A 14,150-nucleotide genomic window follows, 5' to 3' on the forward strand; every position below is an offset into this window, starting at 1 on the left:
CAATCTCTCTTCTCTCCATATTCAAAATCTTTTTTGCCTCGCTAGACGCGGAGAGGGGCCCCTGCTTTAACATCTTTGTTGATACTAAGGTATTTTGTTCATTATAGCAACAGAGTCTGTCTCTTTTTGGCTACCTAATCTTATCTCTCTTCCGTGAGACGGGAGCTCGGAAAAACAACGTTTTGACTACTGAACTAAGGCACGGCACCTACCTGCCTACCTAGTCGCAATTGTTTCTACTCTACGCTTCAAAACCCTGGCAATACTTCAAACCTGACTCGTTACACGTTTTATCATATTTTTCTTCGCGATATATAATTGCGTCTCCTCCATCCTAACCACCCAATTCTCTCGCCAGTCGCTGCGAAAAAGCGACATCTATTGCGACAATGAGCTCTCCAAACACTCCCTCAAAGCACGGTAGCCATGCTCAATTACGGCGCCCTTCTCTCCTCTCAAACGAGGATAGCCACAACCCTCTGGGCACGCGTAGTGGCGCCCTCCAGTCCCTCATCCGCAGTCGGTCTCACCAGAGCATACAGAGCTTGAGCAGTTCTACTCCCGCGCATCCTCCCTCTTTCTGGATGGGACCTGATGATGAGGAGACTGGACTGCTCCGCCATGACCATGATGAGCTTGGCAGGCTGCTCGCTGATGAGCGTCGCCTCACCCAACTGCTTCACGGCCCCCAGAACCGCAGTGCCAAACTCATTGGCAGAAGCAACCCTCGATATCGATGGGAGCAGTACTGGAAGCCTGAGGAAGAGCTGGCTGCTATGCCCAAACCACTGTCAGTTCTCAATGGCGCCACCAAGCACGCGCCCCGATCTCACGCAGCAGCTAACCAAACCCACCAGGCGTGAGTACTATGAGAGAACAAATGAGTTGATTCAGCAATATCTGTACATCGACGCTCTCCTCGACTCCGCTATCCCCCACGATCTCCTCAACGAGTATCAAGCAGAGCTCGAAGCTTCTGCATTCCGACCACTTGACGTCCCGGATACCATCAACGAGGAGCCCTCCACCACATCCGACTCCCCACCTCTCACTGGATCAACTCCTGTATCCGCATCTATCACTCCGGGCTCTTATGGCACTGTTAGCGTCAAGGCTAGCAATTCGACCACAAAGCTCCCTGCTACTCGTACACCTCAAGATATCTTCCGCTCTTCCGAGAACTTGCCACTTCTTCAGCGTCAGGACGAATCCGAAGACGAAGACGAGGAGCAACCTCCGCGACCTGCTACCCAAGAAGATGATAACGGCCCCAAGCCCTTGTTACCTTGGTTGGAGGATGCTGAAATCGACAGCGACGATCCCATCGTGACATTGGCCATCTGGGTCAATTTTATTGCCAATGCCATTTTACTAGCTGGAAAGCTTGTTGTCATTGTCTCAGTCCCTTCAATGTCCGTCCTCGCCAGTTTGGTAGATGCCGTGCTAGATTTCCTCAGTACCGTCATTGTATGGATTACTACACGTCTCATCTCGTCTAGTCATCAAGACCAATATAGCTATCCTGTTGGTCGCCGCAAGTAAGTCTCAGTCGCTGCCGAATAGCTTGTGGCATATCAAGTGAACAAAAGCTAACATATAGTAAGACTCGAACCACTCGGCGTCCTTGTCTTTTCCATCATCATGATCACATCTTTCTGCCAAGTCGGACTCGAGTGTATTTCTCGCCTCATGGACCCTGAGCATGCTATTCTTGAGCTGGGCATTCCAGCCATTGCCATCATGGTTTCTACCATCATCATCAAGGGTGCCTGCTGGATCTGGTGTCGCGTCGTCAAGAACTCAAGTGTCAGAGCACTGTAAGTCGGCAAATCCATCCATATTAGTACTCCGTGTCTGACCAAACCACAGGGCTGAGGATGCAAAGACGGATGTGATCTTCAACACTGGTTCCATCCTGTTCCCTATCAGTAAGTAATCATAGTAGATCCTGTAAGGACGAACACTACTAACACTAGCTCTAGTTGGCTACTATGGGCGAATCTGGTGGCTCGATGCTGTCGGTGGCTTGTTGCTCTCGCTTGTTGTCATCTTCAACTGGAGTCAGACCTCAGCACACCACGTTCGTAACCTTTCAGGCTTCTCTGCCCAACCTGACGAGCGAAACCTACTGCTATACTTGACCATGCGCTTCGCCACTGCTATTCGTCAAATTCAAAATTTGCGCGCCTATCACGCTGGTGATAAACTCTTCGTCGAGGTCGATATTGTGCTTTCTGCTGCAACACCTCTCAAGGACAGTCACGATCTTAGCGAGGTGCTGACATACTTCCTCGAATCTGTGCCCATCGTTGACCGAGCATTCGTCCACGTTGATTACACTAGTTACAATGCCCCGACTCACATGCTCAAAGGATCTGCCGCGAAACAGAAATAAGGCCGTGTTGCAAAAATACAGCGAGGCCATGAGGATTGGGTCCTCCGCTTGCATGGGAGACGGGAAGACTAGCAGCCAGAGATCTAAAAGGACATGGCAATGATATCCAAAGAGCTCGGGTGTATATAGAAGCGTATTCAAGCGCGGAGCAGTTTTGTGGGGGCATCATGAGTCGTTTTTGCAAATTTCTCAGTCGCTTTGGAAAGCGGAGCGATTGTACTATATATTGTATTATCGAGAGTATTATCTCTCTAAAGAGTCGGAAAGGAAGACTAAATAAGTGCTATAATAACCCAAAAAGAAAAAAAACCATCAAGACCCATTCACTAGTGATCCTTCTCTTGTGCCGTCCCCTAATAGGGAATGCCGTTAGTCAGAAGCTGGAACTGGTCATAGATACCTGTGCTGTGACTCGAGTAACTGGTCTTGATGAGATGTTTCATGAAGTTGGCAGCGTCGCGCTCGCTCTTGTCAAGGACAAAACGCTCACGGAAATGCTTGACACTCTCAGGCTTGAAGCAGGGCAGACCACTATCCATCATGAGCCAGACGATCTGGCTGAGCTTCTCACAATACTGACGACTGGCCAGGAAAGCCTTTACGCAGAGCTCCTCGAAGGCCTTGAAACTCTGGTGCTCCATTGAACCACCCATGACCGCCACCATCTCGGTTGTGAGCTTGAAGGGGGCACGCTCGAACTTGATACCACCTGGAGCGATATCAAAGCAGAAACCAAAATCAATGTGTAGGATATGGCCCGCGTCGTCAATCATGATATTGCCATTGTGTCGATCCTTGAATTGTAACAAGTAGGAAATGACTGAGTAGGCAGCCATGGACTTGACGAAGTTGCTGCGGGCTCGTTGGAATCGGAGCGAATTCTCATTCCCGTATTTGGAAATGAAGTAGTCGTACAGACCATTTACAGCCTCACGACCAAGCATATCTCGTGAGATCGAGTTAGGCAGCACGTCGATGACACCACAACCAGGGGCAGTGGCAGTGACTCGATAAGGGAAGACGTAGACATCTAGGCCGACATCGTGGAATATGCCTCGGAACGCTGCAATCATCTGCAGCGCCAGGACGTCCTGCCGACAATCATCGCCGACCTTGAAAATGGCCGACTGCCAGACTTCAATAGTCCTCTCTGGTGTTCCGTGATCTTCTCCGTCCTTCTCCTCCATCATCTCATCCACCTCAGAAACGCCTCCTTTGTTCTTCTGGATACGGAATGTTGCCATGTACGGAGCCTTGGCATGACTCTGTAGAGGCTTGCCAGACTTGCGATCAATGCCGATAACAACACCATCAGGATTACTAGGAAGATAAACGCCGACCTCAACTTTGATTTTGCGCAGCTCTTCTTCAATCTTTTGCTTTTTCTCGGGCTTCGACTTCTTAATGAAGGGCTTAAGCTTTCCAGAAATGTCAGTGACTTCGTCAAAGAAAGAAAACTCTTTCTCATAAAAGTCACGGTCTTCAGCGGCGAAACCGTCAACCATCTGAGTCATGACCGTGTCGAGAGTTGGTTTGATTTCGTCAGGGATCTGAGCGTCATCGTCCTTGTACGAGTTGGCCTTCATGTTCCAGATAATCTGGTGAGCGAACAGCTGGGAAAACTGGGCTGTTTCAAGAATGTAGCGCTTGACATATCCAAGGCTATCGTAGCGGAGAGACTGGACAATCTGGGGAACATAAAAGAATGTTACGTCGACAGAATGGCTTTCCAGCGCACGCATGGCGTACTGAATAATGAAAGGGTGCGACTGGTAGGCGGGTAGGAACATGGTAACTGCTGTTACAGGGTTCACAGGCTCCCAGTACAATAAATACTGCCCAAACGTCAGTATTGCAACGGCAGCCAGGGTTCGAAACCTACCTTGAGTTGTTGCGAAGCGACATCGTCGGGAAGAAATCCTCCAAAGACCAGGTTCAGAGCCTCAGGCTCGAAGATGGCCTTTTCAGGCATGGTGAGAAGCAGGAACCTGATATCACGCTGCAGGCGGGGGAATGGAAACCTAGTTGCAAGTTCGACGGCAATAGCTGGGTCCTGCCACCATGCAGTCCTAATGAGTGGTAAGAGTGCAGCTTCGGTTGGTGCCTTGCCAGCAGTTTGGGTCAATATCTGATTGCTAGCATTGTTGAGTGGGTTTACCCAGACGATTAGGCGCAGTTGTTCATTTCTGAGTAGGAGATCGAGCAGCTGCTCCTTGGACTGCAGAGACTTGACATTGCCGACAGTTTGGGCGCCTATAAAAGAGACCTGTTGGAGGGCCGCCAAGACATCAGAGATAAGACGGATCTCGGTCTTCATCTGCAATAAGTTGCTTCCGAATGACCACTTGGGCGCAGACCTGAACCAAGACAGGCCAGCCGTAAGAAGTCGCTCCTTGAGCCTCCACTGTGCTGCAGGCTTGAGAGTGGTGCTGGATCGTAGGACGCGCAGACCAAACAAGACGATTTGGAATCGAATCTCCCTGGCCATTGGATGAGTTGCAGATTGCTTCATTGCCTCCAGTGTAAGATCAATCATCCGGAGGAACACCTTCTGGATATCAGGGCTACCAAGCCTGGTAGCGTTATAATGACTGGCAAAGAATTGGAGCAGTCGAGTGTGTGGAGAGAGAATGTCATGCACAATTTGCTTCTTCTTGGCTAGAGCTTCCAGTTCGCTGGGTGCAAATTCTTCCTTCAAAAAGAAGGGGTCAACATGATTCAGGGTTGGGCTGAAAAGGCCGACCTTTCGCGTAAGAGAGAACTCCCATTGCTGGACGATCTCATTTAGCAGTCTCGACTCCTGTCTTGGGTTTTCATTGATCACACCAAGCCATAAGGAGACACCCAAGTTGATGGATTGTTTGGTGAATAGGGCGAACGGAATGCTCACGAGGTGATGAGCAACAGCAGCTTCATCCTTGCTCGTGCGACAAAGAAGTGCTGCTGCCCTACGAAGAATATCCCGGACTTCAGTGATGGATGTACTCTTCTTGCTGAGAATTCGTGCCTCAATATGAGCGAGTGCTGTAGTGGCATTGGCGCTCTCCTTCACAGATGACTGCACAAATGACATGCGACGGTTGTGATTCATGAAGCTCATAAGTTCTGTACCACGATCCGGAAGCGTCTCGCCATATCGGTATTCCTGGCGAGTTGTATACTGCGCAACAAAGGCAGAGGCTGTGTTGACACTCGAGTTGCCAATCTTGTCCATGGACTGCAGACGATTGTCTGTTGATGGAATAATTGATCCTAGCTCAAGAGCAAAAGACCTTCCCAAAGAGACATGGCCGTAAGCGCCTTCGTCACTGAACTCCGAGAGATATGTCTGCAGAATTCCCTTGACATCGAGAGGAGAAAGGTTGATGGCAGAGTTGACCCATACCCTGGCCTTGCGGTTAAGGATATCTACTGTCCATCTTCGAAAATCATAGTCGTCTGAAAGCTGCACAGTCACTCCGCCAAGTTCTGACGTAAAAGTAGACCTAGGAGCATAAACATCTGTCTCGGCTTCCAAGCAGCTAGACCACATAAGCGAGAGCAGTTCGATCAGTGCGAAGAGTGACGACCTATAGCAAAGGGCCGAAGGAATTTCACGGAGGAAGCGATCTGCGCAAACAAATGCGGCTTGCTGGACTCGCTCAATACGATGGCAGCAGCTACAGAAGATAGTAGCGAGCTGCTCGGCAGCGTACTGGGCAGAAAAGGACGGTTCGGCGCCGCTTTGAGTCTTTTGAATATACTTATCCATGACAGCAGCTGCAACACCCTCCATGGCGCTGCTCAGCTCTCCCTTGGACATGCTCGGTTCCAGGAAATAGGAAAGAACCTTGGTGCAATCACCTGAGTCGGCTCGAAGAATTTCCATCAAATAAGCGGCTTGTAAGAAGATCACCTTGCGGTAGCTGAGGCTCCTAATCTCATTGGACTTGGAGGGTACAAGATCACCCAGAAGCTTCTTCTGCAGAGACTCTCTATCGTTGCTCATACCACGTCGCAAGACAGTATTAAGCTCGATATCGCTTTCGACCTGCTCGCCTCGCTGCTCAGCCACAAGAGGTGGGGAGTGAATAGCAATCATGCGCAATTCTCTCATATACTGTTTTCCACGGTCTGTGTTGGTGGTAAAGCCATGAACCACGATGTTGAACCAAGCGTCTCGAAGAAGAGAATACGTCTCGTCATCGGCGATGGGTTCGAAAGCAAAATCGTTCGCGGACATAAAGATTGCCAGCGGGTGAAGAAGTTCCGCGATCTCCTTTGCAGCCATTTGTACGTCAGATTCCTTGGTATGTCCAGACGAGTGTACATCACCAAGCCCGATGATGCTGTCAAGCAAGTGTTCAAAGTAGATACCAAACAGCTGCGAGTCACGTCGTAGGTTGGCAGAAATGAAAGTGCGAGCATTTCTCACCTACACAAATCAGTAAGTATCAAAGTATAGGAAGTCATATTCACTTACAGCTTCCAGTAAGAACAGCTGGTTTTCGACAACCCCAGTATGACACAGTTTACTAAACAGCTTGAGCAAAGAGCGAAACTCTAGCTGCCCACCCTCGAGAGCCAGAGCAGCTGCTCCACTGATAATCCGGGCATCCACGCCTGTATTGACCTTTTCGAGCTTCTGCTGAAGCATAGACTGAGCCAGTGCGGTTATTTTCTCATCCTTGAAAGCAGCAGCAATTCCACAGATGGTTTGCACGACATTGCCAGAAACGATCGCAGTCTCCTCCTCACCATACATCTGTAGTGAAATCGAGCTCCCAATGGACCGACGATTGGTATAGATGGCGTTAAGTCCTTTTTCACTTGCCGTTCCATCAATCTGGTCGTTCACAAACGCTTGGTCCGACCCAGGGCTGAGTACGTTGCCCAGGGTATACAATGTGCCGATGACGGCATCCTTCGAGAGCATTTTGAGAGCATAAGCCAAACTATTGGAAGCTATAGTGACGATATCTTTCTGTGGGGCATCCTGAACGATGAACCTAGGTAGGATGCGGCTGACATTAGACGAGAAGGATGGTGAGATCTGACAGATCAGGGCCAAACATCGCAACGTGACCGAGGCAAGAGTAGGGTCAGCCATCTGAACAGAGTCATCCAAGGTTTCCTGAAGCCAGTTCATGAGAATCTCTGTGTCAGTAGCATCTTCATTGAGCAGAGCGCAATTCAAGTAGGAAATGAGCGCCGCAGCCTTCACAGCGTAAGCGAGACTCTGCTGGTCAGGAGATCCCATGCGGATGAAGTCAGCACCACCTTCGATATACTGGATCTCCTCAATGGCCAGGGCAGCATATTCCTCAACCGTCTTGAAGTCTGCTTCGAGCGCAGAGGACGCGATGTTGCAAAGATCCTCACCCTGGGCAATGTAGATATCCAGCACGTGAGACTCTCGCAAAGAACGAGGGTCTTTTACCATCAGTGAAGTGCTGGAGACAATGAGGTGAGCGAAGCTTCGGTGCAGGAGCATAGCTCCGAGGGGGCGTCCAGAGGAGGCATAGTGGCGCAGATATCTCTTCCATTCTTTAACCTCGCGATCCTGGCTATGACAGTTGCGAATGGTAGACAGTGCTGTTTCCACAGCGATAAGGAAAGGCTCAGAAAGCAGTTCTCTAATTTTCTTGATCATGGCCAGTCGACCGCCAGCTCTCCAGAAGTCGGCCTGAGCGGCTGCCGCATCCAAAAATCCGAGCAGGGCCACGGCAATTGTTACAGTTCGAATTGCATCCTCCAGGTGAGGATTCTCAGGATCTCCTGCTTGGGGTGAGATAATGCTCTCGGTAGCTCGTCTACAAGAGTTCACGAAGGCCCAGATCTTATCGGTCACATTCTCCTGAAGCTCATCGTAATTGATGCCAAGTGCCAACAGGGCCCCTGTCACATGAAAGGCTAGAGCCTCAGTCGGGGACGGGTCGATCTTTCGGAAGAATGGCGAAGGAAGGAAAACCTGTATATGTGCTTCAAGAATATACGGGAACAGCTGATACGAGAGTCTCTGGGCGCTCTGGCTCGATTTGATTTTCGGTGCTGTCTTGCATAATGCGATCAAGACCTCGAATTCGCGAATAGACTACAATTGTCAATCACATATTATGAGATCCCTATGTTCTATGAACAACCTACCATAGGCACTCGTCCTAGAGAGCTCTTATTCTGATAGCCATTGACATAGTCCTTGCTCTTCGCGCCGGCGTGGCAGGCCCTACATAGTCGGTCGAGATCGGATCGGTCGAAGGACGTTGTAGAGCTAGACGCAGATAGCGAAGCTATCTTCTGCAGCGCCTTGGAGCGAATGTCGCCTATCATCTTTGGTGTGTAGGCGATGTGGCCGCCTCAGAGCATAGCAATTCGAAAACAAACACAAACAGGAATCAACAAGTCAACAAATTTGTTTCCGAAACAAGACCTTCAAAATGACGATGGCTGTTAGGTGAACTTTAGGAGGTGAACCCCTGTCAATTTCCGCGCTTAGTCATCGTAGCTACCCTAGCTCTGCAGGTTAGGTAGGTGGGCAAGGCTGCAAGCTTGACGCGTGCGTCTGAATCTCAGCTCGACCTATCGTCAGTGACAAGGCAACACCAGATCAACATCATCAATCACCAACTCCGAATTCCATCATTTCTGCGCATCGAAAAAGACCACCCAGCTCTTACTTAGACCTTCCTTCGCATCGACCGCAATCATGGCTGCCATGTTCAGCCAGAACCCTTTGATGAATGGACCCAACTATTCATTCTCCGATGCCCCAAAGACCAACAGCGGCGAGTTTCGAGAACATCGATTTAACCCGTGAGACACCTCACCTATGCACCTCCAGGGCTCGCAGCTAACTGATCCAAGCTACACCGATAATGGCGGTTCGACTCTTGCCATTGCTGGCGCAGACTTTACCATCATGGCTGGTGACACCCGCCACACCAGCGGTTATAGCATCAACTCTCGCATGTCCCCCAAGGTCTTCCGAATCGGCGGCACCACTGCCTCCCAGGAGGATGCTACGCTAATCCTATCTGTCGTCGGCTTCGCTGCTGATGGTGAAGCCCTCCGCGACCACCTCGACACCATCTGCAAGATCTACCGTTACCGCCACGGCAAGCCTATGACTGTCAATGCCTGTGCCAAACGCCTCTCTACTGTTCTCTACTCGAAGCGATTCTTCCCCTACTACTCGCATGCGATGCTCGGCGGTCTGGATGAGCAGGGTAGAGGCGCTGTGTACTCATACGATCCTGTGGGGAGCTATGAACGGGAGCAGTGCCGAGCAGGTGGTGCTGCGGGCAGTCTGATCATGCCTTTCCTGGACAACCAGGTCAACTTCAAGAACCAGTATATCCCCGGAAGCGGAGAAGGCCATGAGCTGAAGGAGCGGGAGCGACGTCCTCTTACACGAACAGAGGTGGAGACTGTCGTCAAGGATGCATTCGATGGTGCAGTGGAGCGTCACATTGAGGTTGGTGATAACCTTCAAATGCTCATCATCACAGCAGACGGTATTGAGGAGACTTTCTTGCCCTTAAAGAAGGATTAGATGGCAGGAAAGGCGAATGAGGGGTGTATAACAGGGGATTACTTAGACGCCACGAAATCAATGAGCCTTCTTTACGGTCAACTACGAGGCATAATTGTGGTGTGATGAATATGAATATGATACTGAGTTGCTTCAACGACGAAACAGAATGTTAAGCTCCGCGAATTGCAAACTAACAGGTGGCCAGTGAGGCTTCAGGATGCAAAGGTGTTGCTTAACTCGGGATTTTAGGTTTTGCAAATTACTTTCAGCGGCACTGAGCTCTGCACATCGCACATACCTGTTATGCACTGGACATGAGGAAGATTTTCCAACGCCACTGAAGCCATCGTGTTCAATCAGAAATTCACAGAGATCATAGGTACCCAGATCACTTACTGGTACTATACGATTGCAGTTTCAATTCCCTGACTCGGGGTGTTAGCTAAAGGTAGTCAGGTTCAAGTTACCTCATATCTATCTGTGTCAATTGGCCTTCAACTCTAACTGCCCAGCGCCTAACCTGCTACGTTGGCGGCATGGACAACAAACGATGGCATGGCATGGCATGGCGGCGATTTGACCTTATAACCAAGATGCGAAACGCTTGTAACGGCATACTCCAACTACACTTTATCATTGAAAGATTCAATGGGCACACCAACACTCGAGCGTCCTATCAGCATACTCAGCCGGTGGTTGAGACCATCCCGCTTCTTTGTGAATGAGTTATCAGCCGTACCACAACTATTCACCCTCGCAACTTCTTGGGTGGCATTTTCGTAAGTCTGGCGTGGCCATGTACTACTTTTCTGCTTTTTTTGTTGAACTCTGAGTGTGGACAACGTTGCTAATCAGTCTAATTAGAGATGGAATGGTATCGGCACACGGCATTTGAGAGACCCATGTCGAGCTGAGCTCTCTGGTCCAAGTCGCTCAACATTGATCATCTCAAGAGACACTTAACATTACCTAGTCTGCGGATAGAATTGCATCCGGGAGAGTGAAACACCACTTACACTTCTAAGAGCGCGTCTAGACTCTTCTGGAGCGCCTCTATCGCACCACAAGCGCGGCAAATGGCAACACCACGTTAGTTCATTAGACTCAAGCGCTTGTCACTTTTCCTATGCCCGATAATCATCAAAGCACGGTCCGGTCATTTGCCAGCAAAGATTTCTTTCCGATGTTGATCAGAGTCAGATGCTAAGCATCAAGCCAATACCGTGGCAGTTCAATACCGCCATGCTGCTTCTCTAGCCACCGATGTAGGTATCAGATCACAAGAGAGAACTTATCATTGCTAGCTCATCCAAGTACTTGTCTACTCAGTCTCTATCCCAAGACGCTTGCTGCCCTGCCCTGCTCTGCCCACACCGGCTGGTCAGGTCTACCTTCTCTTTCTTAGCCTATCAAGTCCACTACATACTTAACAACTCTGATAGGTGAGGCAAGACCTTGTTGCAGTAGTACATATAGGGTTATTCAAGACCCAATGACTGGTTGAACTTCGTTGTGGTGATCCGCCCTTTGCATCAATGGCTGTATGTACAGAGATCCATCGAGGTATCCCAGCTATCCCAGCTAAGCAATGCTCCGATGCAGGGAGGGTGTGGACAGGGTCTATTTTTTCCGTGCTCTGCAAGATACTGTATCCCTATATCGTTTTGATGCGTCAGTGTCTAGCGAAGACAACCGATGGAGTGGCGTCTGATCCATCGCACAATATGCATGACCCTAAATAAAGGCTGAAGTCATGATACACTGCCATTACAGTAGCCGGACACCACACCTCGTGCACACACCACGAATATCGAGCCTTGGAGCTTGAGCAACTCTCGAGGCGCTGTATTCTGACAAGTCGCCTTTTCAGCTGCCCAGGGGTTAGCTATCCTTGCTTTGGACTGGTATTGGTGCCCCCGAAAAAAAAATGAAATTAAGACATGATATTCCATGTACTAAGAGTATCATCATGCAGTAGTGATCACCTTCTGTTGGGTAGTTGGCAGGCGAGCAGTTCACCTGGTGTGTGTGTTCAGTGAACTACCCTTTCGACATGCACTGTAGATATGCCATACAACCAGTTTCCTTGGCCCCCTCTTCATTAGAGTGAGGTTTCTGCATCCGGACTTGTTCAGGCTGCTGGTTTTCCTGATGCCATCTTCGACGTACAGATATTGAAAAGCGTGTTTGTTGTACAAAACTGGACCAGCTGACCAGCTACCCAACAAATTCTAGTGGTTCAACTTCTACTCAAATAATTCTTACAAGGCTGTCGATATGCACAACTACTGCCCTAAGTTGGTGGCAAGCCTTTGATTACATCGGAGGTATGACTATGCTTAGACAGGACTTCTGACAGCCTCTGTTCCTCTCAAGATGATGGATGCGCGTACACGGCTGAAGAAGCGTCCTGGTCTATTCGCCACCCAAGTATATGTACGTAGCTCCCAACAATCAAGTGCTGTCTCCCTGTCTCATATCGTCTAAGAATTGTTTTTAGCCATGCATGTCGTTGAATCGAGGCTGGCGGCTGGCGGCTAGCTGACATGAGCGAATGTCGTGTGGCTGATAGCAATCCGCTGACTGAAAGTCTACCGTACAGGACTTGGTGGTGGAAGGCAATTCAATCATGGGCTTATTTCCGCTCTTGGGCCGGGACTGTTTTAGGTTTCTTGGTTCAGTTAGTTATGGTCTAGCTTTTCTTCCAAGTTTTGTCAAACTCTTCCATCCTTGGACGTGGAACTTGCCGTCATCGGAGAAATCAGAAAGGCGTCTTGTTGATCGGCGAGCAGAAATCCTACAATGATGCCTACAGCCCAAGTGTTGAGGAATGATCTGTTGCTGTTGCAGGGTTTTTCCGGCATTTGATGGTCAAGTTGGTGTCGGCAGATGACATTTGTAGCGGTTCGAAAGCGCTACAACAATCTAATCAAAAGGGCACCGAACTCAAATGCTGACGACTTACACAACCGTTACAAGTCGGTTGACATTTGCCACCTCTAATCGTCAAAGCTGAGGCATGTGATAGGGAGTTGAAGCCCAATACACTCAATTTTTGTCAAATGTCCATACCTAAGGTAGGTAAGGTAGGTAGATAGAACTGAAAACGGTGAGAGTCACATAGGTAGCAGTCCGTTCTCTAGTGTGTAGACCCTACCAATCTACTAAGCCTAGGTAACTATGCAGGGCGCAACGCATTTGCCACATTGAGGGAGCTGTCAAAGCTTTCTTTCTTCATCAACAGCCTTACACAAGCTTCTTGATAGCCCACGTTGAGTGAAATTCTGTCGGGGTCCTCGGCTCCTCAAGCCCTCAAATCAAGAGAGGTTCACAGTGGGTTACGCATCGGCACAAAGCTTCAGGAAGGATGATCAATGCTGATAATCGTTTCACAAGCCACAATGACCCTGGCTGCGGACCTCCCGACACCAGTGAAGAGGGCCAATTGCTGTTTTGGTCGCGCCATCGGCGAAGATTACCTGCAACTGTAAGGCATGTAAACGGAGCACCGTCGTCATGGCGTCACTGACTATTGTGCAACGAGAGGTAAGATAGGCATTGGATGCGCCTAAAGCAGTCAAGATCAACGATAAAGGTTCTGGGCCCTGGTTGACAGGCGGGTGGCGAATGCGTCAGGCAAGCAGGCAACAGTTGTCGACAGGCGCCGCTCTATCTGAGGGCCCAATAACCTTGATTGCGGGTCATAATTGCACCACAAGTTGGAGGCTTTTCCACATTTATTTTTGGTGCAGAATTCTGACACACAAGTGCCGTACGTCGCTGACTCTTTCTTTAGCTGATCATGCACGACATCTCCACCTCTAGACGAACACGCAAATTCAACATCAAGTATTCTTGTTAAGAACCCACGGAGCTTTTCATCCGCCAACCTTAGTTAGGTTCGGGTTCTAATTGGCTCCCTAAATGGCGTCCCAGAAACCCCATCAAGGGTCCAACTCAACACACAGCGGTGGTAGGGCGCGCACATGTCGTTAGTCCAAAAAGCCGTCGTACGACCGGTAGCTCGGATCACTGGCCGAAAAACAATGGCCGGCTTCTGGTACATAGCTGATGGAGTCAGTGTTGATGCTGAACAGTTTACTGGCCATTTTCGCTTCCAGAGTATTGATGAAGTGAGGCGCTCGATTTCGAACTCTGGAATTGAATTGACCACGAAGGTTTCTAGGAGGAGTCTACGTATCTGCCCATGGCTTGTGTTTCCGGTAGAATCGTGAAGTGGGA

The 14,150-nt window shown here is 49.5% G+C and overlaps 3 protein-coding genes across 3 annotated transcripts; 2 read left to right on the forward strand and 1 right to left on the reverse strand.

The window, feature by feature from the left end:
* Positions 1 to 389: 389 nt before the first annotated feature.
* FSUBG_13860 (cation diffusion facilitator 10) lies at positions 390 to 2,395 on the forward strand (the record flags this gene model as incomplete). The annotated part of the gene is made up of 5 exons (XM_036678795.1): positions 390 to 790; positions 858 to 1,538; positions 1,605 to 1,817; positions 1,870 to 1,928; positions 1,983 to 2,395. The coding sequence occupies 5 exons, from the start codon at positions 390 to 392 to the stop codon at positions 2,393 to 2,395; spliced, it is 1,767 nt and encodes a 588-aa protein (XP_036530675.1).
* A 353-nt stretch (positions 2,396 to 2,748) lies between these two features.
* Positions 2,749 to 8,704, reverse strand: FSUBG_13861 (phosphatidylinositol 4-kinase; the record flags this gene model as incomplete). Its single annotated transcript, XM_036678796.1, has 4 exons — positions 2,749 to 4,230; positions 4,278 to 6,809; positions 6,858 to 8,468; positions 8,522 to 8,704. 4 exons carry the CDS (start codon positions 8,702 to 8,704, stop codon positions 2,749 to 2,751), a joined length of 5,808 nt encoding a protein of 1,935 aa, XP_036530676.1.
* Positions 8,705 to 9,080: 376 nt separating this feature from the next.
* FSUBG_13862 (proteasome endopeptidase complex subunit PRE7) lies at positions 9,081 to 9,926 on the forward strand (the record flags this gene model as incomplete). Its single annotated transcript, XM_036678797.1, has 2 exons — positions 9,081 to 9,187; positions 9,239 to 9,926. The coding sequence occupies 2 exons, from the start codon at positions 9,081 to 9,083 to the stop codon at positions 9,924 to 9,926; spliced, it is 795 nt and encodes a 264-aa protein (XP_036530677.1).
* Positions 9,927 to 14,150: the final 4,224 nt, after the last annotated feature.

Source organism: Fusarium subglutinans (assembly GCF_013396075.1).
Source record: "Fusarium subglutinans strain NRRL 66333 chromosome Unknown NRRL66333_c0000412, whole genome shotgun sequence".
Lineage (NCBI taxonomy): Eukaryota > Fungi > Ascomycota > Sordariomycetes > Hypocreales > Nectriaceae > Fusarium > Fusarium subglutinans.